This window comes from Recurvomyces mirabilis (assembly GCF_035927965.1).
Source record: "Recurvomyces mirabilis strain CCFEE 5264 chromosome Unknown scaffold_24, whole genome shotgun sequence".
In the NCBI taxonomy this organism is placed as follows: Eukaryota; Fungi; Ascomycota; class Dothideomycetes; order Mycosphaerellales; family Teratosphaeriaceae; genus Recurvomyces; species Recurvomyces mirabilis.
The window spans coordinates 375,904-402,849 of record NW_027041958.1 but is presented as its reverse complement, the minus strand read 5'-3'; the positions used below and the strand labels follow the sequence as shown (position 1 = coordinate 402,849).

Below are 26,946 nucleotides of genomic sequence, written 5' to 3'. Positions count from 1 at the left end.
ACTCCCTCCCTCTTTCGTTAATAAACAGATAGACTTGTACATTACATTGAGGATTTCTCGTGTTGTATTATACCCCATTTGAGGAATTGCTTCATCACCTTCATTCTTCCTTTCGTTGATTGAGATAAGTGTGTTGTGTTGCTGTGTGTACGATTGATAGATTCGAGCGGACTGGGATTGAGGAGCTTTGAGTATGGCCGAGAGTAAGTTGATGATCCATTAGCAGGATTGGAGGAGATGCCATTAGTGGATTGGATCGATGGACAGAACTCGAGGCAATTGGCTAATGATTAACAGCATCGACGAACTCGAAGCCATCAACAACCAACGGCACCGAAGACACCACCACGACCACGAATGGGCACGCGACCTCCGACGCCTTGACTAATGGCACCTCCGACGATGCATCAAAGGAAACGGGCGAGACAGACGATGCAACTCAAGCCGTAGACAACGTCCTCAAGCTCCGCGTCGACCTCCCCACCCACGAACATGTCGACATCATCGTCTCCAGTCAAGAGCAGGTGCAGGAGATCCGGCAGTCCATTGTTGACCAACCGCATACTTTTCAATACTCCTGCTTCCACCTCGAGTATCAGGGCAAGCGCATCAATGACTTTGTCGAGCTGGCCGAGGTGGAAGGGATTGTCAAGGATACCGAGCCCGTGCTGAAATTAGTCGAGGACGCATATACCGAGGCTCAGGCGCGGATGCACGTGGTGAGGGTGAGGGAACTGATCGGTGCGGCGGGTAATCGCGTCGATTATGTCTCTGGCATTGATGCGGGGACGAGTCTGTGCGAGGATGTGGAGATGGCTGCTGGTGATAATAATAATACAGGTGGGAAGGACGACAGTAGCCCCGTGGCTCACTACGATCTCAATGCGCCTGCACCCATCTCCGCACTACTTCCTCGACAGCGAGAGGCGGCGCCGAAGACGGTCAAGAGCATATCCCTGTCCGCATGGAATCCTCCTCCTTACCACCATCGCATGCGAGGACATCTGCTCTATCTGGTAGTCACTACACTCGAAGGCGACCAGCACTACATCACCTCCCACATCACCGGTTTCTACGTCAACCGATCAACAAACGCCAAGTTCGACCCGGAGCCTCGACAGATGTCCAAGACGTCACGTGCACATTCGCTCATCACTCTCCTCTCCGAGATCTCCGACAAATTCGCCGGCCAATTCGTGCGATTACAAGAGTACAACGGCCAACGCGACCCCCTAGCCTCCTACGCCCTCTCAAATAGCATCCCCGCCGCCCCCTGGCTCGTCTCCCCAACCTCAATGCAGCATCACCAACCCGACGCCACGCGACCTCAAGAACCATACCTCCTCGCCGGCGCCGACAACGCCGAGACCCTCCGAGACTGGAACGAGGAATTCCAATCCACCCGCGAACTCCCGAAAGAGACGGTGCAAGATCGTGTCTTCAGGGAGAGATTGACAAGCAAGCTCTTCGCCGAATACAACGAGGCTGCCGTCCGAGGAGCTGTCCTAGTCGGCCGCGGCGAAGTGCAACCACTCAACCCGACCGAAGCAAGAGATGCCCAGATCTTCGTCTACAACAACGTCTTCTACTCCTTCGGCGCCGACGGCGTAGGTACATTCGCCAGCGATGGCGGAGACGAGGCCGCGCGTGTAGCGACGGGGAAAGATGTCCAGGGCGTCAAAGCCGTGAACCAGCTCGATATCACTGGTCTCTTCACCCCGGGTACAGTCGTAGTAGACTATCTCGGCAAGCGCATCGTAGGCCAGTCCATCGTCCCCGGCATCTTCAAGCAACGAGACCCGGGTGAACACCAGATCGACTATGGAGGGGTAGAGGGCAAGGACGTGATCGCCACACACGAGGGTTTCGCCAACCCGTTCGCCGAGCTGAGCAAAGCGATGCGAGTCAAGAGACACGCGGTCTGGGACAAAGAGGTCAAGAGACATGAGTTGGAAGCTAGTGTGGAGACAAAAGGGTTGTTGGGCACGGATGGGCGGAAGTATGTGCTCGATTTGTATCGGGTCACGCCGTTGGATGTCAAGTGGTTGGAGGAGCATCGGGGGACGGAGCAGATTGAGGAGGGGAGGTATCCGCATCGGATGGCCGTGCTGAGGGCGGAGTTGGTGGATTCGTGGAGGATTGCGAAGTTGAGGGAGTTTATTTCGGGGGAGCTGGAGCGGAAGAGAGGGGAGAAGGAGAAGGCGAATGATGAGACTGAGAAGCTAACGAATGGCAAGGGTGAGAAGCATGAGGAGACGGATAGTGAGCAGGCGGAGAAGAAGCAGAGCAATGGCGAGGTTGAGGAGAAGAAGGAGAGCAATGGTGAGAACGAGGAGAAGAAGGAGGCTGGCAAACAGCAAGAGACTGTCGACGTCTCTGGCTTCTCCTTCTCGCTAAACCCAGACGTCTTCTCCGGCCAGCAACCACAAACAGAGGAGGAGAAGGCTGAGATGGACAAAGACGAGGCTGATGTCCGTGCCGTGTGCGCTTACCTCGCCGACGACGTGATTCCTCGCCTCGTCCGCGACATCCAAGAAGGCGAAGTCGGCTTCCCAATGGACGGCCAGAATCTGGTCCGCGACATGCACAAGCGTGGTATCAATGCACGCTACCTTGGTGTGCTTGCCCAGAAGGCCAAAGATCTACCTGCTGCGAGTGAGGAGCAGAAGGACGATAAGAGGTTGCAGCTTTTGGTGCAGTTGGCGCAGCAGGAGATGGTCGCGAGGGCTTTCAAGCATGTTTGCGTCAAATTTCTGCGATCGTTGCCGGCGTGCTTTGCGCAGAATTGCATTGCTCATTTGTTGAACTGCTTGCTTGGGGCTGAGTTGAATGGAAGCCCGAAGCCGGAGATTGATGAGGCGATGAAGGCGATGTATAACGAGGCGGATTTTGAATTTCTGGATGTGACGCCCGAGAAGCTGGCGGCGGAGATACAGAGACAGGTGGCGTTGAGGTTCAGGTATGAAGTTGGGAAGGAGATCGTGCCGGCTGGGAAGCATCTACAGATGTTGCGGGAGGTGTGCTTGAAACTTGGTTTCCAGCTCGAAGCCAAGGATTACCAGTTCGGTAAGGATGCCGTGCCATCGCAGCCACTGCAGCAGAAGGCGTCCGCCGAATCCCTCGAGGTGCCGCAGACGAACGGCGTGCACCCTCCCACTGAAGGAGGTAACAAGAAGAAGAAGAAGAAGCTGCAGGCCGAGCACTCTCCCAATCGTGCAGCTTCTGCCTCTCCGACAGCACCAACTACCACCTTCCAGCCGGAGAATATCCTCAACGTCGTGCCGATAGTCAAAGAGGCTTCGCCGCGCAGTATGTTAGCCGAAGAAGCGCTCGACGCTGGCAGGATGAGCATCCAACAGGACCAGAAAGAACTAGGGCAGGAACTACTCCTGGAGAGTTTGAGCTTGCATGAGCAGATCTATGGGATTTTGCACCCAGAGGTCGCAAGGGTGTACTACGCGCTTTCGACGCTATACTACGGACTAGAAGAGAAGAACGCCGCTGTGGAACTGGCGAAGAAAGCCGTCATAGTCTCCGAGAGGACATTGGGAGTGGATAATGCGGAGACGATACTGGCGTATCTGAACTTAAGTCTAATGGAGCACGCAACAGGCAACACCAAGAACGCCCTCGCATTAGTACGACATGCGCTGGATTTGTGGAAACTCGTCTATGGACCCCACCACCCGGACTCGATAACAACCCTAAACAACGCAGCAGTAATGCTGCAGACGCTGAAACAATTCCCCGAAAGCCGGAAGTGGTTCCAATCTTCCCTCGAAATCTGCACAGACGTCGCGGGCAAGAACAGCGTCAACACCGCTACCCTACTCTTCCAGTACGCGCAAGCGCTTGCCCTGGATCACGATCCCCGGCAGGCGGTGGAGAGGATGCGGGAGAGTTATTTGGTCTTCCGGGATTTGTTGGGCGCGGAGAACCAGAATACCAAGGAAGCTGGGGCTTGGCTTGATACGCTGGCTCGATCGGCGGTGAATCAGGAGAAGGCTGCTAAGGAGGCTTCGAACCTTTTGAATTCCGGGACGGGGAGGCAGAGGATGCTGTTACGTGGAGCTGGTGGGAGTACCGGAGGACGGCTCGGGGTGGGCTCCACGACGGGGAAGAATGGAGTTCATGGTTCTGCTTCTGGACAGAGTGCTGAGGCGCAGGTTCAGGCGCATGCGAGAGCGACGTCTTCGGGCGGGTTGGATCAGAGGTCTTTGGATGAGTTGGTGAAATATGTTAATGGGAGTGCGGAGCAGCAGGGGCGGACGACGCCGAAGAAGAAGGTCGTGGGGAATCCCAAGAGGAGGCAGCAGAGGGCTGAGTAAGAGAGAGAGAGTCTGTGGTGTGCTGTTCTGTTTGCAGTTCGGAATTGGAATGTGACATGGTGGACGTGCTGGGGAGGAGGCGATGTCCTGATAATTTTGGACGTGGGTATCTGGCCGATTCGTTGCTCTGGAAAAGAGGCGATCGTGGATGAGTGAAAAGGCGAGATGCATAGCATGGTCGGGGTCTTTTCTCCTAGTCGGCACGGAGTGAAAAGCGTGTCATGGTTTGGCTTGGCTTTGTTCTGAACAATGTATAAATGCGGACTTCACCACTCACATAGCAAGCAGGCAGGCAGGCAGGCAGGCAGGCGTGGTCATTGTAGAGTTTTGTAACATATGTACACTATCCTGCTCAGATGGTGCCATGTTGCTTTTGGAAGGATTATTTCGCTCTCGACATACCAGCTTTCCGCAATGGTATGGACCGTATGGTAGCTAGCTGTCTGACTTGCACGGCCGTCTATGCAGGAGTAGCATTATCATGCCGCAAGGTAGGGCTTGAAGTATGACCAGAAAGCTTGTTGAGCCGAGCAATGGTTTCACGGCTTCTTGCGGCTCAATCACGCTCTAACCACATTCAGTCTGCCTTCTTTCGCCGACGTCTCCACCCAAACACGACAGCTGCAGTTCGGCAGTAAGTTTATCTTTGGGACGCAAGGAATACATCTCATCTGTCAGACTCCTGTTATTTGATTGACTATCCTCTTCTCCTTTACATCTCCTTGTTTCTCTCGACTTTACAGAACCCGATAAGCTGCCCCATACACTTTACATCTGATTGTTCGAGTGCGTTCAGACCCATCAGCTCAATCAAGCAGGTACGACAGAAGCTTGTGCCGAACAATCGGTGCAGGTGGCTTGACCACAATCTTGCAGCACCCTTCGCACACATTGCAAAATCAGCTCGAGACAGCCCCTACAGCGACTCAGACCAGGCAGACCGATCATGGCAACGATCCCTCTCGGCTTGTATCTCTGGAAGAGGATCCACCAATGCGGCATCAATCACATCTTCGGTGTACCGGGAGACTTCAATCTGGTATGCTCCAGTCACTCTAATGCCTGTCCCACTTCAGATTGGCTAGCTGACATCCTTTCAACAACAGACCTTGCTCGACTACATTTATGATGTCGAAGGACTAGAATGGGTTGGCAACACCAACGAGTACGATATCAAGAAGCACTTCTATAACAGGACATTCACTGACACGTTCGCAGACTCAACGCTGCATATGCTACCGACGGCTATGCTCGTACATCTGAGAACGCTGGGTGCTTCGTCACAACTCATGGCGTCGGCGAGCTTTCTGCTCTTAACGGTGTAGCTGGATCGATGACCGAACAAGTCAAGGTCATTCACGTCGTTGGTCAGACTTCACGCCAGATGCAAAAGAACAACATGATGATCCATCATTCCATCGGCTTCAATCCAGATCACCAAGTCTTCAACAAAGCATCCAAGGACTTCCGAGTCGCTGCAGCCGAGCTTCAAAGCGAAAAGGGCGCGACTGAGGAGATCGATCGTGTGCTGCGGGAGTGCTGGGTTCAGTCAAAGCCAGTCTACATCTTCTTTCCCATCGATCTGGTCGATCTCCATGTCTCGGCATCCGCGCTGGACAGGCCTCTAGATCTGACGCCGAGCGCTGACCAGAGCAAGATCGACGAAGCAGTCAACGCTAGCTTAGAAGCACTTTATGCAAGTCAGAATCCAGCCTTGTATGTCGACTGCCTGGTTCAGCGACATCAAGCAACCGACGAAATGCGCGAGCTAGCAGATAAGCTATCGATCCCGACCTTCCACTCCAACATGGGAAAAGGCATCGTCGACCAACGGAAACCATATCTCGTGGGCTGGTACAACGGCCACGTCTCACCACCCGGCGTTCAAGCAGCTTTCGAGCAGAGTGACTTCCTGTTCGTTGCTGGCAACCTCCCATCCGACACCAACTCCGGCGGCTTCACACGCAAACTCACTCCAGCAAAATCCTGCTCCATTGACCCCGAAAGCGTAACTATCAAGGGCAAAGAGTACCCCGGCGTACCTATCAAAGCCTTTCTCCGCTCCTTCATCAGATCCCTTGATCAGAACAAACTCCCCAAAGCCACTCTTCCTCGCCTTCCCTCGCCAGAACCAGAAACCGACGCGGACTCCAAAGCGATTACTCAATCCTGGGTCTGGCAACGCATAGCCGATTCTCTCCACGCTAACGACGTAATCTTCGGCGAGACCGGTACCGCCGCCTTCGGAATTCCAGATACCGTCAACTGGCCCGAAAACGTAACCTGGATAACGCAGACCTACTACGGTTCGATCGGGTATGCCACGCCTGCCGCCTTTGGCGCAGAGATCGCTCTTCGAAATCGACCTGAAGCGAAGCAGGCGGGAGGAAGAACAGTCCTAGTAACAGGCGACGGAAGTATGATGCTCACCGTGCAAGAAATAGGCAACATGGTGAAACACAACCTCGCTCCCATAATCATCATAATAAACAACAGCGGCTACACCATCGAACGGATAATCCACGGTGCTCGGCAAAGCTACAACGATATCGTGCCCTTCGACTACGCACACCTCCTTCCCTTCTTCAACATGCCTGCCGAAGAAGCGAAGAAGAATTTCCATAGGGCGACTACGAAGGTGGAGTTGGAGGATGTGTTGAAGAAGGAGGAGTTGGTAAGGCCGAAGGTGCTGCAGGTCGTGGAGGTGGTGATGGATATGATGGATGTGCCTTGGGGTTTACCGACGCAGTTGGCGATTAGGGGACCAGAGGTGGTGAAGGAGATGCGGGAGGCGGGGTTTAAGTTGCCGAGGGGAATGCAGAAGCAGGAGGCGTAGAGGGATCTATGGATGATGGAGAGGAGCAAGGCAGGTGGTTTATGCGATGTGTGTGTCTCTCTCTATGCTTAGGCTGGCGTCTCGGGCGTGTATCTAGTCTAGCTGGACTCAGGATCGGTATGATGTATACGCGGAACACGAATAGAAAAGAACTCATCAGGTCATTCGCAGCGTTCCATCCACCATGCGTCAACCACCAGCAATCACCTCCCTAAACCGTCCACCCAACAACTCCACCGTCCTCCCCGCCTCCGGCACCTCCACCCCATCCCTCCCAATAGCCTTCTCCGCCTGCTCTTCTGTAACGAACCCAGCATCGTTCCCCTCGATATCTTTCCTCGCCTCCTCCTTCACACTCTTACTCCCACCATACCTCACCTTTCCCTTCGCCTTGCCAGGAGTAACAACCGTGGAATCGAGAAGTTGTTGCCAGCGGGCGAGATAGGCTCCAGGACCGTAGGGTGTGCTGCCGGAGCGTTTGATGACGGATGCGATGCGAGTGGCGGAGGCGGCGTGTAGATCATCTAGGTATTTGGACCAGGCGTCTAACTCTGCCAGGACTTCGTTTTGTTCGGATGAGATTAAGTTGATGAAGGCGGATGCCAGGGCTGGCTGTATACCGCCCGCAGCGATCTTGTCCGGGACCACGGCGTCGGTTTTGGGTGGAGTTTCATCGACTTTGAACTGTGCTGCTGCCATGTGCACGTATTCCATCCACCACCCCATAACCTCCTTCCCATTCTTCGCCACCTGATGCAGGAATTTATGACTACTAGCCTGATGCCGATGCAGCAGATCAACATAATCCTCCACACTCGGCGGCTTCTCCTCACCCTTATTACCACTAGGCTTGGACATCTTCAACATATCCGTCAAGAACCGCTCAAAATCCCACACGGTATCCGAGAGGTTAACAGCTTGGTGGACGTGACGGATCATGGGCGTATAAGCATCCACGCCATCTCGTACACCAGCAGATAAATGATCCGGGTTCCTATGGCACATTACCCGGATAATTTCCTGTCGATCCCTGACACCGAGTTGGAAGGCAAGATACTCGAGTGCTTTGGCATGCTGATCCTCTTTCATTTCGATAGAATGGGAGGAAGTAGCCATGATGACGGCGACGATGGACATATTCTGGTCTCGACTCTGCCGCCGACATTCCTCGTGTTCGGCTCGTGAGCGGTCGGAGATCCAGGAGCGGAGTTCGGTGAGGACTTCTTTGGGTGGGCCGGATTTGTCCTTTTCGATTTTCTCGGCGCGTTTTTTGAGCTCCCGTTTGTCCCAGGAGAGGACTTGGGAGATGATTCTAGTGAGTGATTAGTTCGGGACATCTCACTCTTGTATTAGATGGGAAGGTGATAGGACTCACTGCTGCAGCAAATTCATGCCTTCGTCCGCGCCGCTCGTTAAGCCCATCCAGTTCGTGACAGTGCTGACGCTTGCTTTGGCCAATACCACTCTCATCATGGCGCTGATCATAGTCGCCACATTGCCGATCTTGAGAGTCTGTCTGATAATTGTGTACGGCAGCATACCGTGGACGCTAGAGATCATGCGTAGGAGTGTCGGTCCTTCTGGCGATAGCACAAGTGTGTAGTGCATCAATGAGGCAAGACTGATCCTGCTGTCAGCACTATCCACTCACGCACTCCATCGTGAAAGGGCAAGCATACCTACTTTACAACAACAAACTCATGCATAGCCTGCACCAAACTCGGATGCTTGGTCAGATCGTCCGTCTCTGCAGCCTTGGCGAACAGAACATCGATCAAATCCCCATACACCATCTCCTGCAGTGCATCATGCCAACTCCTCATCACATCATCCGGATTACTTGTATCATACTTCTTATTCCTCTCCCTATCCTTCTTCTCTGGCACGCCACCCAGTGTTCCTCTAGCAGGATACTCGATCAGAGCACTGATTGCCGTGGCTAGAGTCTTTCGTACACCCAGTATACCCTTGTCATAGCTCTCGCTTAGTTCTGCCTGGGCGAGCTCGTCTATGAGGTCTGCTATCCGTGTCTTCCAGAAGTCCGGGCTCACGTCTCGTAGGCCTGGCAGCTTGAGGACGAATTTGCTGAGGAGTGCTTGTAGGATTGGCGAGTCGGAGGTGGTGAGGTCGTCTTGGAAGGGAGGCCCATATTGTTTGATAGCACCTGGTTGTCTGAAGTCTGAGATTTCTTGGTAGGTTTCGTGGTGGGTGAGGATGTCGAAGAGGGCATGCTGTTGGGTGGCCGTTAGGCTTGCTGTGTCTGCCATGGTCTCGATATAGGTAAGTATAGTATTCGATCAGTCCATTGCATCCAGTCTGCACGTTAGACAGCAATATGATTTTCAAGAGCGAGTCGGCTACTGGAACAACTGTTCATCTGTCCATCTGTCCATCAAATAGATATTCACCACATGTAAACATGACGTAAGGGTGGGCACGAGCCACAGGCCATATCGATTGGGAAGGAACAGAAACTCTTATTGTTTCCAGGCAAGCAGTCTACGACTACCAAAGACCCCTAATACTAGGTACTAAATGATGCCGTGGAAGACTCTGCAACACTGCCATTACGATGACTTCTCTTCATAACAGTGTACATGCCAGCGCATCAACCGCGACCGACAAGGCTGGCGGCGATGAGGCCGCCTTTCTCACATGTGCCGCATGCGCCTCTGATCAGACCACCAATCATGATGCGCATCACTGTGGTGCTCAGCCCCGTTCTTGATATTATGAAGGTATCGTGAACCTCCATGTCTGCTTCTTTTCTGCGCGCATGACAGAAGCTTGACCACTGGCGAGACTTGCAACCACGCCTGGTCACCTGACGGCTTTACCAAATCGGTCTCGCGAAAGACACTGAGACACTATATCTTAGCCACTGCGGACTTCACTATCTTCGACACCCCAGCTTCGGACCCTCCTCAAGAGTGCCCGCCCGCAGTCATGGATCCCGGAACTGCTCTGAGCGTGGCCAGCCTGGTCTTGCAAGTATCCCAAGGCCTATATAACTACTACCAGGTCTGGAAAGGTTGCGAAAAGGACGTCAAAGACCTCCGCACCAGACTCATATGGCTCAGTATAGCTGCAGACAGTATCAGAGCTGCCTTGATTCGCCCTGGTCTGCAACGAGAGGACAACACTTTGGTGTTCCGGGCTCTGAACAAATGCGAGGGCGCTGCTCACGAACTTGAGCAGGCACTCGACAAAGTACATAAGATAGAACCAGAGCCTACGATAGCTCTTCAGAAATTCAAGGCGATTGGTGCAAAAGAGGGACGGAAGGCATTGTATCCTTTCTGTGAGCCGACCGTCCGGAGCATTGTGAAAGAGGTCGAAGAGTGCACCAAGGCTTGCGATAGTGCACTCCAAATACTCCATCTTAATCTCGACATCAGCACCGCAGAAAAGCTCGATGCCATGGATGGCCGCATCGCCTCTGGCCTGACAGACCTGGCCTCTGCGCTACGGGACCTCCAGATCTCAAGCCAGACTCAAAGCAATACTACAGCACAACACATCGAAACGCAATCGACCAGGAACTTGAACGCCACCCAAGAAGCACGCCTCGCGCTCGAGCACAGACACGATCGCACAGATTCATTGCTTCTCACGGCTCGAGAGGAGAAACAGGCCGCGACAATTATCGAAAGCTTGGCTTATCCCGAGAGGGAGTATCGTAAGCAGCAGATCGAGTCTGCTAACGATTCCACGCTAGAATGGGTCTTCGACAAGAGTGATACGCGAGACTGCGACCTTGCCGCATGGCTCGAGACCGGCAACGGTATATATTGGATCACTGGAAAGCCTGGATCTGGTAAGTCGACCTTTATGAAGTTTTTGGCCGAAGACGAGAAGACTGAGGCCTTGCTCGAATGCTGGAGCAAAGACCACCCTTGTACGATCATCAGCCACTATCTATGGGTGGCAGGAACGAAGTTGCAGCATTCATATGAAGGAATGTGGCGTAATCTGCTGCACCAACTCTTGAGCCTCCGACCTGATCTGGTGTCTAAAGTATGCCGTAGACAGTGGAAATCTGGCAGCAGGCAATGTAACACCAAGGATCTTCTGCCATGTCTCACTGAAGCAGTGAAGTTGTGGAGTAGGAACATCTGCCTTTTCGTGGACGGCCTTGACGAATTTAGCCCGGAAAGTGAGCATCCTACACTCTTGCGGGCTCTCAAAGGACTACAGGCGTTCCCTCATGTGAAGGTCGTCATGTCTAGCCGGCCTTGGCCAATCTTCGAGCGCAGTCTGAAGCTCTATCACAGCTGTACCATGGAACGCTTCAATAGATCGGACATTATAGCATGTTTGCGGGATGGATTCGAAGAATCAGCCAGTACTAGTGGTCTCCAATCACTGCACTGGGAGTGCCTAGAGCAGTACGCCCATTTCGAACGGGAAGGACTTGAGGAGAATACAAGATACTTCTGCAGCATTTGCAAAGAGTGCGTCCCCAACTACGAAGCGGTGCACATGGCTAAAGACCTGGTGGCGAGAGCAAATGGCGTCTTCCTTTGGGTCCACTTGATAATGAAAAGTATACGCGCGCGAATCATCGGCAGGCGACCCATCGCGGAGTTGATAAAAACGGTCGATGAGTTTCCCAGCGACCTTGAGACTTATTTCCGCAAACTGATCTACAGTCGCATTGGCGAGACCTGGACAGGTAGGCAGACATCGATGGCTGTAGCCATGATACTGCAAATGAACAGACAGAACATGGATTGTAGTGCTTTGGACCTTTGGCTGCTATCACGAAGTATCAACGATGCTGGGGCATCGCTATTCAATGCAAATTTCGCGCACGAGACTCCACTTCTACCTGCCAGCTCGTCGCAAGAACTCACTGTCATGCAGGCGGATGTTGCTGCTTTTCTGGACGGATGCTGTCGTGACATTCTTCTACCGTTGCCAAGGAGTGAGCAAGGACTATCGTCGATGGACCAGTCTGGTCTCGGCGAGCGGTGCATTCAATTCATACATCGCACAATGTACGACTTCTGGCAGACCCCTGAGATGTTGGCTATATTGAAGAGGCACGTGCCACTGCATTTCTGGCTTCCCGAATTCCCGACGCTTGTGAGGGTGGCCAGCGCAAGGACAGCATGTGACGGGCGTCCACGGAGTATTAAAAACCACTTCTTCCAGATGGCGCACGGCTTGGCCAACAAACACAACTTGGATAAATGTGGACGGTGTCCTCGTAGTGTAGCCCAACTCATCGAAGAGACGTCCATACATCTGACACAGCAGTTTACGAGGCATTCCGGTTGGTCATCATACGACAAATATCTTATCCGCCGCGTACAAGACATGTTCCTGGCACTTGCTTTAAATGGTCTTTACACGCTCATCGAACACATTCTACGATCGTGTCCATTCTGGGTGTGCGCTGCGGTTCGAAGCACAGATGTGCTCTCTTTTGTCACTCTCTCTCGCGCTATCCAGGTGGGCCCTGAAAGGATCACATTGTTAAAGCTCCTGTTGGCTAGCGGAGCAGATCCAAATGGCGTTGTGTTTTATGCAGATGCTCCCTGGTCTGCCTGTCCATGGACCAGATGGACTTGGTTTCTTGCTTGGTGGGAGTACGGTACGCGAGTGAAGAAGCAAGACTCGCACGAGGCTATGCCAGCACACAGATCAGTATTCGCCTACACGGAGTCAGAAGTCACTGGGTCGACGAGTTCGTCTGGTCTCTCTCACATCACACCGTACGCATTGGCAGCTATCTCTACCATGCTAGAGCATGGTGCAGACCTCGACGCGACAGTGTACTACTTGCCCGATGTGGATAATGGAATTTTCCGATCGGGGATTTGGACACATTCAGTTACCTTTGAAATCCCTGGTTCTTACTTCCCTTATTCAGACATTCCGATTAGCACGACTCCCTCTACCACGGCTAGAGCAATCCTCGAAGAACGACTACACCTCGAAGAAGTATCAGACTGGACTCAGCTTTTGGCTGAACATGTCAGGCCAGCAAGGCAAGATGAGATGAGATTAAGAAAAGAACGACTTCAGCTCATTCGTGGCTGGCCAAGAAGTTTCCTCAGTTTCAGAGATAAGCTCCTGCTGGACATACCCCTGTGGAGGCCGGAGGATGGCTACATAGCACGCCCCGCGGCTGGAGTGTTGTCATCTGCATCGCTGCATTGGCCCAAGCCCCCAATGGAAAACCGGAACAAAAGACCTTGGCCGCCGGGGTATAAAACGCTGCGACATGAGCCATCCCTGACGAAACGAAGACGTAGTGTATGAGAAAAAATACCTGTGCACATCTACCACCCACCAGCAATCTTCTTGCAAGCACCAAGCTCAAGCATGCACAAAGTAGCTACAAGAAGCAGAACACACAAATCACAATGTACTCCTTGACATCACCGCCCATTAATCCTCTTCCAAACCTGCTCCTCCCCCTCCGCAATCGCCGTCCCCGCCTTCCCCAACCACCCCTTAGCCGCACTCCACGCCCCCTCCACCCCCTCACCCCACCCCTCACCACCACCACCTCTCCCCCCACCATCTCCTCCACTCCTCATCCCATCACTACCCAGACCAAGCTGCGTGACGAAACTCTCCCTCCGCGTCTCCTGATCTAGACTAGCTCGTTGCGCGGGAGACATATCCTGCGCGTAGGCGTTTTGGACGTAGCCGGGTGGGTGGTCGGAGCTGATGCGCCGGTCTTGTGCTGTACCTACTGCCGGCGAGGCTACGGGACCGAGGTTGAGGGTTGTGGGACCGCTTCGTAAGGGTGTTGTTGCTTGGCCTGGTTGCGTTCCAGCTGTACTTGTTGAATGTGTGGGTGCATAGTTCTGTGATAGGTTTTGGGCGGGTGTGGGGGGGGTGTACATGCTGTTTAGCATGCTGGTGAATGCTGTGCCTTGCTTTTGGGGTGTTTCGCCTGCTCGGGGTGGTGGTGGGAGGGTGCTGGTTGTTGTTGGTGCTTGGCGACTGAACGGTGTGGGTACTGCACCTGGCTGTGGTGGTGGAGGAGCATATTGGTCTTCTGTCCCTCTTGCTGTGGTTCGTGTTGGTTCAGGTTGTGCTCGAGGGAGGTATGGTGTCGGCGCTGGTAATGCTGCCGCGCCTGGTTGCGCAGGTGGATACGACGCCGGCGCAGCAGCTGTAGTGGTCGTTGCTATGTTGCTTGCTGGACCCCGAGATCCCGGCGCTGCCGCAGTAGTCTGTGGTGTCACGCCTTGAGCCTTGATAGGCGTGATTGGATCGTCGATATGCACTGGTATTGGAGGCATGGTGAAGTTATCGACGACGAATTGCACTCGATAGAGGTTACTTCTTGCTGATTTTACACAGTCTGACCGATGCTGTTAAGTTATGGGAGTATGATAGTACGGAAACTGTGCCATGTGAACAAAGCCAAACGGAAGCCTGCGAGGTTTTGTTTCATCGAACGTGTCCCTTGCGTGTCGCGAATGAGTGACACATGACGTAGCAAGCTTCCTTTGGAAGGCAATTGATTGTCAACAGATAATATATCGGACAACCCTCCAAGATCATAACAAACATACTACTCATAAATCATTGACGATCACACATCCAGCAGCCAGTCCATTAACCAGTCAAGCCAAATCCATCCAATCCATCCTCACACCACACCACCATCTCCCCCTCAACCACTCCCTCTCTACTGATACTTCTCCCTACTTCCCCCCCCCAACAAACCACCCCCTCAACCGCCCAATCTCCTCCCCGGTAACCAAATCCCCAAACCCATACTTCAACGCAATAAACCCCACCAAACCCCCCTCATACTCCTTCCCTCCCACAATCTTCCCATCCACCTCCTTAACCCCCTCCTCCTTCAACAACCCCCGCCTTTCCCTCTCCGGATCCCGCACAAACCTCTCCAGCCTCGCCATCTCCCCCGAATCCAGGATTCCGTTCTCTCCACTCACAGAATCATGATATTTAATAATATTCTCCGCAAATGTATGGGAGGCGAACATTTCCTTCGGCATGGGCCCATCATACACGACGGCGGCTTGTTTGGGTTGTTGTTGGGCCATGTTGTTTAGTACTCGAGTACTCAGTATGCTTGAGCCTGCTCAGGTGTAGTGGTATGTCTGGTTCCCTTCTTGTGGCGACTGGGAGATAGTCTTATACTTGTGCTGCTTCCTTGGCGATCTATTATGTGGTTGCCTGGCGTGATCGACAGCTATCGTGATCTCAAGCAGAGCACCTCGCTTCGGCAGTATACAGTGAAGCAGAGCCAATGGCTGCATATCCAGAGGGCAAGCCAAGACGCATTGCAGTGAAGGCCAAGACACAACGATGCGGCTGCCTAGATAGCGCTGCAACATCGCGAAGCTACCGTGCTATAATCAAGAGACAAGACTCGAGTCATGAATATCAAGACCGAAGCACACGAGCCTGAGACTGATAGCGTAATAAAGAAAACAAAACACCAATTGTAATACAGGTCGGAAAAGAGGCGATGCCCGAGCCCGCAGGAGAGACACAATAGAGGTACAGTGATCGCTCAATAGCCGCCGTCGTGTCACTCACATTCTCCACTCCCCCAAATGCTCAAGCACCAGCCTCCGATTCCAGTCTAGAGCCCACAACTACCACGCATCATACACATGCATGCCACTGCACCATAGCTTTTCATATCTGCAATCACCACAGGCATGCAGATCTCCTTGTACCACACCCTCCGCCAGCTTTTGCTACATCAACCCTGCTGCACGTCTCCATGCGCAAAGGCGAAAGATTGGCGTCTCGGGGACGAATCGTTTACTTGAACTGCTTGCCGAACATGAGGAGCTGCGCCTGGTCGTAGATGGACAAGACACCGGCACCGGCGACACCACGGAGGATGTTGGCACCAGCACCCTTGAAGAGCGAGCGGACACCCTCCTTGGCGACGATTTGCTGGAAAGCATCGACGGAAGACTTGTACTTGACAGCCTGGAAGACAATATTAGCACATGCTCGTGGTGTACATATTTTGGATTTGACTTACCTCGCCAGAAGTCATCATCATGCGACGACGGATGGTGTCAAGCGGGTAAGAAGCGATACCAGCACCAGTAGTCACAGTCCAGCCGAGCAAGAAAGAGGCCAAGAAGTTACCCTCGAGGGAGCCAACGAGAAGGACAGGCTTGAGCGAATCGTACATGCCGAAGTAGAGACCACGGTAGACGATGATACCAGTGACGGAAGGCATGAAACCACGGTAGAGACCGGCAATACCGTCAGAGGCAAGGGTCTTCTTGTAGACGTCTACCAGGCCGTTGAACTGGCGCTCACCACCCTTCTTCGCGGACTTGGCGTCGTTGGCGAGGCGGGTACGGGCGTAGTCGAGAGAGTAGACGAAGAGGAGGGAGGTGGCACCGGCCATCTGCAGTAACCATTAGTATCTTACTTGGCGTGTCCAGATATGTCTGAGCTCCGACTTACACCACCGGAGGCCAAGTTACCAGCCATCCACCACCAGTAGCCATCGCGCTCCTTCTTGTAGCCGAACATTGACTTGAAGGTGTCGCGGAAAGCGAAGTTGAGGGCCTGGGTGGGGAAGTAACGGATGACGTTGGCGGTGTTGCCACGCCACAGGGCAGCGATACCCTCGTCGGCGGTGGTACGGCGGAAACAGTCAGCGATACCAGCGTAGCGGCGGTCGAGACGGCCAGCCTTGATCATCTCATCCTGCAGAGCACGTGCTGGTCAGTATTTGTATGCTCGAGTAGCGAATCCTGTGGCTTGAACGAGCTTCATGCAGGATGCTGTCACTGCAAGCCACGGATGGTGTGCGAACGTACCTGGTTCTGGATGAGAAGCTTGACACGCTCAATGGGAGCGGCGGCGGTCTTGGAGACGGCAGCGGAGACACCACCCACTATAGCGCTGTATTAGCATTGCCTTCCCACATACTCAATCTAGCTCCCAGCTCTTATCGCAAAGCTTTGTGGCGGGCGTCGGAGATGACAAAAATCCATCGCAGCTCATCGATGGCGAGGTGGGAGGGAGTTGATACGTACTCAAGAAGTCGACGAGGAAACCGGGCATGCCCATGAAGGACTTGTCCTGTTCTATAACACCATTGTTAGCACGCGCTCAAAACTTGTTTCGCCGGCTCCCAATGGTGCTGGGAAGCTGCTGGCTTCCTTCGGGGGAGGACTCACGGTTTGCCATCCTATCGGTATTCCTCTGCTGAGCAGGCGAGTAAGGAAGGGTATATGAGTGGAGAGATTGGTTGGTGGATGTGCAGTGATGGAACTGGTGTGTCGATGGTATGTACAGTAGACAAGGAGGTGCTTTTGAGCTTGGGAGAGAGGAGGAAAAACGAAGCGCGTGGTCCGAGCGTCCACAGCAAGATTCGCCGCTTGCCGCTTGGCCGCCGCGGTTTGATTAGCCGTCGTCTCACGGCAACCCTTCACGTTGGGACTCTCCGATCTCTTCCGATTCACCAACAAGACCCTGAGATATTGTCTTTTCGTTTAAACAGTGCCGGTGTTCCTGTAGAGGAAGAGGCCTCTGGAGATCATTGTACTTTACATGGCCTTATCAGGAAGACTCGATGTGCTCGACTCAATGGGCTATATCTCACAGTTGGCTAGGTCCTCGAATATTGATACTGCAACCAATATATCATAGTCTGGTACTATCGAGGTCATCGAAGCATATCTCGTCGAATAGGAACAGATGCAAGGAGCACATCTACCACCCAGCCATTGGACTTGAGGTCGGTCTGAAACTTCAGACACAGTTTGCTCTCCTATGACCTCTCGTCGGATATGCCTTCTACAGTCATAGCAATGCTCGTGACGATTAAGCGAACCTGTCCAGATACATCTCATCAAAGCGGCCATTATCAGTCTGTAATCGTCAAGATCGTAGCGGTATGCCATAGGGTTGCTTATTCGCCATCAGATGTGCGCACGCTCAACGATGGGAGGCTCTGAGTGTCATTGGGGCATACATTGAGTACCCCGGAGGCTGAGTGATGCCTTCTCCTTCCGTGGAGTGAAGGACGGTATGGTAGTGGTGTGCGCCTCATGGCTTTACTCTTGATAGCGGAAAGGCAGGTCTGAAGTACACTCGTTGCGCATGTTGTTGGCCCTTTACATAGGCTTTCTCGGCATTCGACTGACACTGCCCCAGATCCTCAAAATCCTAGTGAAAAGCCAACAATACTCATGACTGGAATGCTCTATACCCAAGCAACCAAGGTTGACCGCTGGAATGGTGTACAGACTGTTCAGTCACCTCCCAGAGATTGCAGTGCATGGTCCTCCCGCCTTTGAGGGGGCACGATCACCTGGTCTATCTTATCGCCAAAGGCAAATAGCTGTATGAAGACACAAAGACCAGTCTTATTCCGTGTGCTTGCTACGGTCCTGGAAGACATGCAAGAAGATTGGATCAAATGCCATGAAATCTGGAACACGGCTCTGCTACTGGAGAGGACGGCAGTGACATGTGAAGCAGCGCAATAGAGGAGCTTGCGGCGATCAGAAGTCGCGCAAGCGAACCGGTCAACATCCCCAAGTGTCTAGTCAAGACCACGATGTCCACTCTACCGGCCACGTCCAACACAATCACAGCAGCGATGAAAGCAGCGACCAGGACTCAGACTCAACCCACATCACGCCATCCATCTTCCGCGGTGGCGACCTAACACCACCAGGCCTGCGAACCCGAAGCAGGCACATCTCGAGCCCATCCCCTACTCCCATGCCCTTCGCCCAGTGCAACAGTATACTAGTGGACGATCGCACGAGGCAAGACCGCTCACCTGTTCAAGACACGACGCCATATAATGACAAATCCTCTCGAATCTATCCACCCTACTCAGTCTCGGCTACGAAGTCGATCCACCACATACAGAATGGAGCAATCAGCTCATCATCCCGCTCTGGCACATCTACATTGAACCGCCAGACAGAATTCAGTAACTGGCGAACCTGATACACATAGAATTGGATCGGCTGAAACTTTTTCTGGTCGATGATGGACTTGCAAAGACGGAAGACGACGATTTGCGTAAGTGGAGAGCTACTATGGTTGAGAGGCTGGGTGGTGATGTGGAGAGGAGTATGAGTAAGACTGTTAAGAGGGTTGATGGGATTGCAAGGAGAGCTGGGCAGTAGGAAAGAGGCATCGCAGAAGACGATAATGATGATGATGTTGACGATTAATTTGCTCGAGCAGGAATCTGGGTGCGTGAAAGTACGCAGACTAGAGCATGGACGTCAGAAATGATGTGGTCATGGTATATTCACCTCATACAATCCGAGACTCAATGCTCGTGTCGGTGACTTGACAGCTAAGGAAAATACGAATATATTACCACCAAGGATACCATGGCCATGCTTGCCCTTGCATTGTGGTGGGACGTCCGCAGTAGATACAGCCCGGGGCTGTGCTGACAGGGTTTATGCTTTGTTTGTGCGCACGCATCGTGGAGCGAGACAGAAGTAAGGTATGCTGCACTTGCATACGCATATGCATGAAGCGGATAAGAGCGAAGTTGCTTGCTTGTATGCATGGAAGACATGATTTTCGTCTAAGAAGCTGCTAGTGGGTCAACAACAGATCACACATCGATCTCAACTCTCACATCTACGACATGTTATGAAAGCAAGACTCTTCGATCTAGCGACACGGTATACGATCTGAGGAGCCGTACAGTCCGTCAGAGGAGACTGAACTTTCCACCATGAGCACGATCGAGAAGCCCAAGACACGACTCCTCCTTGCCCAGCGAGACCCGCCTCAGCATAGCCGAAATCAAGAACGACGGAGTTTGCGAAGCCAAGCCGACGCATCCGACAGAGAGCGATACTTCGCAGACCATGGCTTTCCTGTACCTGGAGCCCATGGCAGAGCTCACACAACACCATTCCCCATCCCTGAGGATCCCTTCGTCTCCGCCACCTCAAGTCATCGGAACAACTATACAACCCACATGCAGACGCGAAACAGCACGATAGACACTCACCCCGGACCAAACGCCTTGATCACCAATATGAGGATCGCAAGGAACAACGCCATAAGACAAATCATGAGCTCAGCCTACACCCTCCACTACGAACTCGACCCCAATCACAGACCCTTCACCTCATCACCTTCTGGCACAAGCAGACCAAACCCCTGGAGCGCTTCCACGCATTACTGGAAGAACTGGAAGAGGAACTGGATAGGATCGCTCCATTACTCCTTGAAGTGAGCGGCGAGGAAGTAAGTGAATGGCAGAAGTGGAAATTACAGCAATGGCAGTGGGAGATGGTCGTGGGGTTGGAGAAGGGTGTCAGGGTGAGGATGACGGATATTTTGGGGAGGGTGTATGAGGTGGTCAACAGGGGTGTGCCGACGGAAGATCCGCGGTACCTTCGCAGGCTTTCAATCTTGTTATTGACGGTATCGCATGATGGTGGTTGTGCTCGGCGACGACGGAGCTTGTTTGGCGATTGACATGAGGTCTGTCTTGGTTGGGAGTCTCCACTGCTGTTGAGCCTGCATATTCTTCGTACAAAAGCTGTCTCCGCCGCCAGCCTGATTGAGAGCGCCTAGCCATGATTGAACTTCCAACTCCCGCCCCTTTCCTCATCCCATCTCATGTTGCTCTTGAACATTCAGCACAGATATGTCAAAGTCATGCGCCAGGTTATTTCAATGGTGTGGCAGAAGTAGTCCAATACGTCTATTCGTGTCAATCAGGATCATCTGGACGATGCCGCCGCGATAGAGAAGATCGAGCGCTAGGTCAGATGTGGCCGTACAACAAGTTTGACATTACAGTACATAGGTAGCCCGCAAGAGAACTCATCTGTTCGAGGAAAGACATCCGGCAACGGGGCCGGGAGGCCTTGTCTTGACGAAGACTACTTTGCATCCTTGGCATATTGAGGCGGCGTAGCCATCATAGCAGCCTTGGTAGCCATATCTTTCGCCACACCTACCACCAGCAGTTCCAGCTGTTCTTGCTCACTCGCTCGAACCGACATCGTCTGACTCAAGTCAACCGGTATTGCGTCGCCGACCTTGATCTGATTAGTCTGATCATCGATCGTGACCTCGCCAGTCCCAGACATAACATAATAGACTTCCGTGAGATCTGATAGCGTTTGCGGTCCAATCGATGCGCCTGGTTCTAGCAGAAAGTGATCCACATATGCCCAGGGGGTCAGAAAGACTGTTGGGTAGAGGGCCCGGCGGTACTGTACAGCACTACGCGAGCCCTTGGTCTGCTTGGAGGGCTTGAGGAGAGCACGATCTAGGCTCATCGTCATGAATTGCGGTATCGGGTCCAGAGAAACATTCTCTCTTGAATCAAACATATCGAACGCATCGTAGCATTTCGACATCCCGGCATTGATATTCAGCCATTTGATAGGCTTGTCGGTGGGATTGTATATAGCATGCGAATGTCCCATTCGACAAGGAGCACCTGCTGGACCTTTGATGAGAGATGTCCTGCCATCGATAGTGAACTGTGCTTCGCCGTCTAGGATGACGAACATTTCCTCACATTGGTTGTGGAAATGCTGTCCGATACCGCTGTTTGGGCTGATGATGCCGCAGTGAAAGAAGATCAAGTTGTTGCTCAGTGCTTCCGTCTCGAGCAGGGCTCCGAATTGCAAGGATCCTGGGCCTGAGTGAGCATCTGTCAAAGTGCGGAACTTGATGGTGTCGGTGTGTGCTATGCGCTGCTCGAGCGGTAGTGTCAAGGCGTGGGAGGTCATGATCGCGTGTGTCTTCTTGTCTTCCCTTCGTGGGCCAGTGCTTGATGTTCACTTGATGGCTTATGAACTGTACAATGGCGTGAAGATAGAGCTTGGTGGTTTTAGGCTAATGGCAAGCTTACGAGGAGGAGTTCGACAACAAATTAATCATTGTTTTGATGTCCACTCACCTTCCCATGATCGTAACTTGAAGGCGACAGCATCTCCCACCAAGACGGCTCTTTGATAGTCACGGGCGGTGAGCTGCCGTGGTTCACATTGCCGGGTTAGCCGTAGAGCACAGCATTTCCGCCATGTCATCGGCCATGCGACCAAATCATCGGTCTTACAACATCGAAAAGCTACCTGGAATATTCGCTGGGATGCTAACAGACAGAATCTGGTGAATCAATGATGGAAAATGGCGTGCAGTGAGTACCTTGTTGTGTATCAAGAGCAACTCGGAGGCAGAAGAAGCGCCGATGCAACCTCGGAGATCTCACCAAGCCGATGTCATCAACAATGTCTTCCTTCAGTCGACCACAGCCATGACAATACCAAAGGATGATCATCACTGCCGATGCTCTTCCAACATGGTCAAGACAATTGTCGATGTCACGTCGGCGAGTTGTTTTGGGCTACACAGCCTAGTAAGATACGACCACGAGGTAGGTATTACAAGTATCGATTTAGCCTCGATATATGATATATCTTGGTGTCCTTAAACAAGAACACAGCTATCTCAACTTCATATCCTCCTTTCCCTTCCTCTCCCCCCACCATCAACATGTCCAAGCACGTCCACTTCTCAGGGCCTACGACAACAACCCACCAACCCACCACAATCCACCTCCTTGGCCAATCTCAGCCTACGACCAGACGCCTCTCTCCGGCTTGCCAACAAATCGTCTCAGAGACCTTCACGGACACAACGGCAAACCTCACCATCCGCTCCTGCCTCGCAGACAGCGCTCTGTATCCAATAATCACAGGTCACAAATGCAATCATGTCCCCTTGGTGCCCTCTTCCCTACACGCGGACATGGCAATGACAGCAGCGGAGTATATCTGGACTGTCCTCCATCCCAAGACGGAGGTACCTGGAATCGATGTCCAACACATGGAGGTCCTAAAGCCGTTCATCGCGCAGCTCCCACAGGAGGGAGAAGGGCAGTGGATCGAGATGGTTGTTTCCGGCGACCTTCCTGTTGCTACCATGTCTGCGGAGGCTGTGGGGGGTACAATCACCTGCACCTTCCACAGTGTGCATGCAGATGGCAGTGCAGACAAAATGGCTCATCGCGCAAGCTGTACCGTCCGCTACGAGGACAAAGCAAGCTGGAAGAAAGAATGGTCCCGTTATACCCACATGGTGCAAAACTCCATCTCCATGCTCCGTGACCGCGCTACGAACGGCGGAGCACATATCATGCAATCTGGTCTAGCATACAAAGTCTTCGAGTCCTTCGTAACCTACGACCAGCAATATAGAGGTATGAACGAGGTGGTCTTTGATGGGCTGGAGGGCACCGCCACTATCACGTTCAAAACCAAGCCTGGGGATTACACAACCTCGATCCACATGGACAACTCTTGCCATCTTTCTGGATTCCTGTGCAACGCTCTCGATGCCGAAGATGGGCAGGATAGCGTCTATGTCTCTGAGGGCTGGGAGGGAATGAAGTGCTTCGATCTAGATTTCCTGCGGAAGCCGCAGATGGTGGGGACAAAGATGGTAAGTTATGTGCGGATGCAGGCACAGGGGAAAGATGTTCTATGTGGCGATGTGTACACCTTTCTCGATGGGGAGGTGGCGATTGTATGGGAGGGAATCAAGTTTAAGAGGGTGCCGAGAAGGGTGGTGAATATCTTCTTGCCGCCGCCTAAGCATTGATGATATGATATAGCTAGCTGTCAGGTCCTGGACTGTGGCTTCTGTGCCGCTCCTTGAGTCACCTTTTGCCGCTATATCCGCTTCGGCTAGATATCAAACGATCTGATCCTTCATCGTCTGCGGCGACGGCCTGGTATTCTTGAAGAACTCCATTTCCTCCAGCCCATCGTGATATTTCTTCAGATCTGGGTACTGCTTCGCCCACTCGTAATCCGCGTATCTGATACTAAACCAGCCGAGAAAACTTCCCGCTGCTAAATCTGCGAGGGTCAGGCTGTCGCCGATCATGAATTTGCTGTTCGAGTTCTGTTCGACCCAGGTGTTTAGTTGGCGGAGGCCGCCTTCTACTTTGCGCATTTGTCTGATCGAAGTGTCAGTACGTGGTAGAGTCAACGGCTCGGGGTAGGATTTGGATACCTAGCTTTCCAAGGCTCACTCTGCTTCTCCTTCTCCCTCATCTTCTCGAAGAAGGCGATGACGAGGGCATCACACATCCCATCACAAACAACCTCTATTTTCTTCGCGAAAAGCTTCCCGTCGACATCATCGGGAAGGATTGGATGTTCGGGGTGCTTCGTCTCTAGCCAGTCCAGGATATAATGGCTCTCGTATACCGCGGTGCAATCGTCGAGGATCAAGATGGGTAGTTTTTCAAGAGGGTTGTACTGCGGTGTCGCTGTTGTGGAGTCCCAGGGGACTTCTGTCTGCAGTGTGAAGGGGATCTGTTTGTGTTGGAGTGCTATGCGGACTTTCCTGGCATAGGGGGAGGGAGTGGCGGAGATGAGGGTCCAGGTCATGTTGATGGGTGTGATGATTGTGGTGGTCGTGAGAAATGATTCAGTCCTGACTTACATTTGTTTTCCTACAATAGTATTTCGACAGCGCAAACGGTACCTGTGACGTATATGCTGTGGTCTTAGGCATGTAGATGAAGGTTTGGGTCAAGGAGGTATTGTTCCCGGTTGTCCGCACGCGAGTTCGTCTCGAGTACAGCCCCACTTCGAGGTCGAGGTGACGATGCGGCAGGGCTGCGACACAACAAAGTAGACATTATAGGTCCGCATCAGATGTGTCCTCATGCCCAGCCTCACAGAACTGATACAAGTCATCGCCCCCGACCGTGAAGAAGAACCCGAAGACATCTTCGCATCGGCGCCTGGTCTAATCTTCCCGGACGATTTGCTGAACCACCACGGCGATGCCGAGTCCACCATAGTCTACAAGAGCCGGCGCTTCGGCGATATTGAGTTGACAGTAGCGGATCCACAGGGTGAAGATGAGAGGCAGTTGTTTAGTCATTACTTGTGGAATGCTGGGGTGAAGATGGCGGAGCTTGTGAGTGGTGCTGATGATGCGGGTGAAGCGGAGGGAGAAGAGGGAGGGAAGGGGCGGAAGTGGAGTGTCAAAGGCCAGACAGTGCTTGAGCTTGGAGCAGGTGCGACAGCGTATCATGTATATGGAGGGTGAAGAGTGGGACTGATGGCATGGCAGGTGTTGGTCTGGGAGGCATAGTCGCTTCACTAGCTGGTGCGAAGGAGGTAAGCACGCACTAAACTGAATCCTTTGAAGAGATAGACTGATGACGATACAGGTCGTCATATCAGACTACCCAGCACCGGTCGTGCTCGAGAACGCTCGAAAGAATGCTACTAAGGCTATACCACAAGATCTAAGCCATGTGTACCACATCGAAGGTCACGAATGGGGAGACTTCAGCACCTCCTTTGCGGAATCAAACAAACAGCACTTCACGACGATTCTCGCAGCAGACTGTCTCTGGATGCCGCACCAACATGTCAACCTCATACACTCAATGCTACATTTCCTGACTCTCAACCCAACAGGCCGGATCTTCGTGCTCGCAGGTTTCCACACTGGACGAGCGAAACTAGCTGCTTTCTTCGAGACGGCTGTAGAGCAGAGTTTGATGGTGGAAGAGATTTATGAGGAGGATTCTGACGGTGCACGACGAGAGTGGCAACCTGAGCGGGATGGTGGGCGAGAGGATCCGACGGGGCGGAAGAGGTGGTTGGTTATTGCTCGGTTGAAGCGGAACGAGCACGAGGATGGCTAGTACGGTCATGAATGTCTAGCATTGAGAATAGATTCTTGCATTATGTTACAGCTCAATGTCCTTCTCTACCGCCGCGCTTTCTGTCATGCTGTACAAGACTTATGGCACTGGAGCTCAAGCACATCTGCCAAGCCCACACGCGGAAGCGTTCCGCCCGAACTTTTCGATCTCGTCCACAACGAAACCTTGACCAATATGTCGTACTTCTCCATCTAACGACAACTTGCTTGGCAGACATAGAAGAGAACAGGCGGAAATTCTTCAAAGATGTCTCAGCAAGCCCTCAACAAGATCGCGGCCAACAGCCCGTCGCGCCAGAACCCTTCGGAGATCGAGACCAACCTCGCAACCGCCCTGTATGAGCTCGAGACCAACATCCCGGATATGCGTGGTGCCTTGAGGCCGTTGCAGTTCGTCAGCGCACGCGAGATCGAGGTCGGTCATGGCAGGAAGGCAATTGTGGTTTTCGTGCCTGTGCCTTTGCTTGTGGGGTGGCATCGCAGCCAGCAGCGGTAAGATTATAGAACGAATAAGCGTAAGAGGAGGTTTGAAACAACACTAATCATGCCTTTGATATCACAGCCTGACTCGCGAACTGGAGAAGAAGTTCTCCGACCGCCACGTCCTCTTCATCGCCTCCCGCCGCATCCTGCCGCACCCTAAACGCAGCGCCCGCTCCCGCACCACCCAAAAGCAGAAGCGTCCTCGTTCCCGCACACTCACCGCCGTCCACGACGCCATCCTCGCCGATCTCGTCTACCCGGTCGAAATCGTCGGCAAGCGCGTCCGCACCAAGGAGGATGGAAGCAAGACTCTCAAGGTTGTGTTGGATGAGAAGGAGAGGGGTGGGGTTGATTATAGGCTCGATACTTATTCTGAGGTGTACAAGAGGCTGACGGGTAAGGGTGTGAACTTTGAGTTCCCGCAGAGTGGTGGGGAGTATTAGATGGTTGGCGCCTCTTCATTGAGTTGCCGGTCATGAGGTGTGGAGCTGAGGGCAAAGAGAAGGGTGGTGTGTCTGATGCTTGTGACGGCTAGTTGCTGTCATGTGGACGACAGCACATCACGTTTGGAGCGGGACAGCATAGCCTCGCAATAGCCGTAAGCATTGTCTG

General features: G+C 52.9%; 12 protein-coding genes across 12 annotated transcripts; 7 read left to right on the top strand and 5 right to left on the bottom strand.

Annotated features, from left to right (window-relative positions):
- Positions 1 to 193: 193 nt before the first annotated feature.
- Positions 194 to 4,328, top strand: CLU1 (Intracellular distribution of mitochondria; the record flags this gene model as incomplete). The annotated part of the gene is made up of 2 exons (XM_064840959.1): positions 194 to 203; positions 298 to 4,328. The coding sequence occupies 2 exons, from the start codon at positions 194 to 196 to the stop codon at positions 4,326 to 4,328; spliced, it is 4,041 nt and encodes a 1,346-aa protein (XP_064691596.1).
- A 946-nt stretch (positions 4,329 to 5,274) lies between these two features.
- Positions 5,275 to 7,164, top strand: LTS14_008270 (uncharacterized protein; the record flags this gene model as incomplete). Its single annotated transcript, XM_064840958.1, has 3 exons — positions 5,275 to 5,367; positions 5,435 to 5,493; positions 5,547 to 7,164. 3 exons carry the CDS (start codon positions 5,275 to 5,277, stop codon positions 7,162 to 7,164), a joined length of 1,770 nt encoding a protein of 589 aa, XP_064691595.1.
- Positions 7,165 to 7,353: 189 nt separating this feature from the next.
- LTS14_008269 (uncharacterized protein) lies at positions 7,354 to 9,431 on the bottom strand (the record flags this gene model as incomplete). Its single annotated transcript, XM_064840957.1, has 3 exons — positions 7,354 to 8,476; positions 8,540 to 8,785; positions 8,848 to 9,431. 3 exons carry the CDS (start codon positions 9,429 to 9,431, stop codon positions 7,354 to 7,356), a joined length of 1,953 nt encoding a protein of 650 aa, XP_064691594.1.
- Positions 9,432 to 10,110: 679 nt separating this feature from the next.
- LTS14_008268 (uncharacterized protein) lies at positions 10,111 to 11,903 on the top strand (the record flags this gene model as incomplete). The annotated part of the gene is made up of 2 exons (XM_064840956.1): positions 10,111 to 11,839; positions 11,890 to 11,903. The coding sequence occupies 2 exons, from the start codon at positions 10,111 to 10,113 to the stop codon at positions 11,901 to 11,903; spliced, it is 1,743 nt and encodes a 580-aa protein (XP_064691593.1).
- Positions 11,904 to 13,553: 1,650 nt separating this feature from the next.
- On the bottom strand, positions 13,554 to 14,429 carry LTS14_008267 (uncharacterized protein; the record flags this gene model as incomplete). The annotated part of the gene is made up of 1 exon (XM_064840955.1): positions 13,554 to 14,429. The coding sequence occupies one exon, from the start codon at positions 14,427 to 14,429 to the stop codon at positions 13,554 to 13,556; it is 876 nt and encodes a 291-aa protein (XP_064691592.1).
- A 1,504-nt stretch (positions 14,430 to 15,933) lies between these two features.
- PET9 (ADP/ATP carrier protein) lies at positions 15,934 to 17,331 on the bottom strand (the record flags this gene model as incomplete). The annotated part of the gene is made up of 6 exons (XM_064840954.1): positions 15,934 to 16,107; positions 16,163 to 16,540; positions 16,600 to 16,845; positions 16,959 to 17,035; positions 17,178 to 17,228; positions 17,322 to 17,331. 6 exons carry the CDS (start codon positions 17,329 to 17,331, stop codon positions 15,934 to 15,936), a joined length of 936 nt encoding a protein of 311 aa, XP_064691591.1.
- Positions 17,332 to 19,858: 2,527 nt separating this feature from the next.
- Positions 19,859 to 20,368, top strand: LTS14_008265 (uncharacterized protein; the record flags this gene model as incomplete). The annotated part of the gene is made up of 1 exon (XM_064840953.1): positions 19,859 to 20,368. One exon carries the CDS (start codon positions 19,859 to 19,861, stop codon positions 20,366 to 20,368), a length of 510 nt encoding a protein of 169 aa, XP_064691590.1.
- A 655-nt stretch (positions 20,369 to 21,023) lies between these two features.
- Positions 21,024 to 22,062, bottom strand: LTS14_008264 (uncharacterized protein; the record flags this gene model as incomplete). The annotated part of the gene is made up of 2 exons (XM_064840952.1): positions 21,024 to 21,909; positions 22,055 to 22,062. The coding sequence occupies 2 exons, from the start codon at positions 22,060 to 22,062 to the stop codon at positions 21,024 to 21,026; spliced, it is 894 nt and encodes a 297-aa protein (XP_064691589.1).
- A 588-nt stretch (positions 22,063 to 22,650) lies between these two features.
- Positions 22,651 to 23,757, top strand: LTS14_008263 (uncharacterized protein; the record flags this gene model as incomplete). The annotated part of the gene is made up of 1 exon (XM_064840951.1): positions 22,651 to 23,757. The coding sequence occupies one exon, from the start codon at positions 22,651 to 22,653 to the stop codon at positions 23,755 to 23,757; it is 1,107 nt and encodes a 368-aa protein (XP_064691588.1).
- A 93-nt stretch (positions 23,758 to 23,850) lies between these two features.
- LTS14_008262 (uncharacterized protein) lies at positions 23,851 to 24,554 on the bottom strand (the record flags this gene model as incomplete). Its single annotated transcript, XM_064840950.1, has 2 exons — positions 23,851 to 24,118; positions 24,175 to 24,554. 2 exons carry the CDS (start codon positions 24,552 to 24,554, stop codon positions 23,851 to 23,853), a joined length of 648 nt encoding a protein of 215 aa, XP_064691587.1.
- Positions 24,555 to 24,834: 280 nt separating this feature from the next.
- LTS14_008261 (uncharacterized protein) lies at positions 24,835 to 25,831 on the top strand (the record flags this gene model as incomplete). The annotated part of the gene is made up of 3 exons (XM_064840949.1): positions 24,835 to 25,192; positions 25,249 to 25,295; positions 25,349 to 25,831. The coding sequence occupies 3 exons, from the start codon at positions 24,835 to 24,837 to the stop codon at positions 25,829 to 25,831; spliced, it is 888 nt and encodes a 295-aa protein (XP_064691586.1).
- A 267-nt stretch (positions 25,832 to 26,098) lies between these two features.
- On the top strand, positions 26,099 to 26,777 carry RPS7A (ribosomal protein S7A; the record flags this gene model as incomplete). Its single annotated transcript, XM_064840948.1, has 2 exons — positions 26,099 to 26,343; positions 26,414 to 26,777. 2 exons carry the CDS (start codon positions 26,099 to 26,101, stop codon positions 26,775 to 26,777), a joined length of 609 nt encoding a protein of 202 aa, XP_064691585.1.
- Between the last annotated feature and the right edge of the window lie 169 nt (positions 26,778 to 26,946).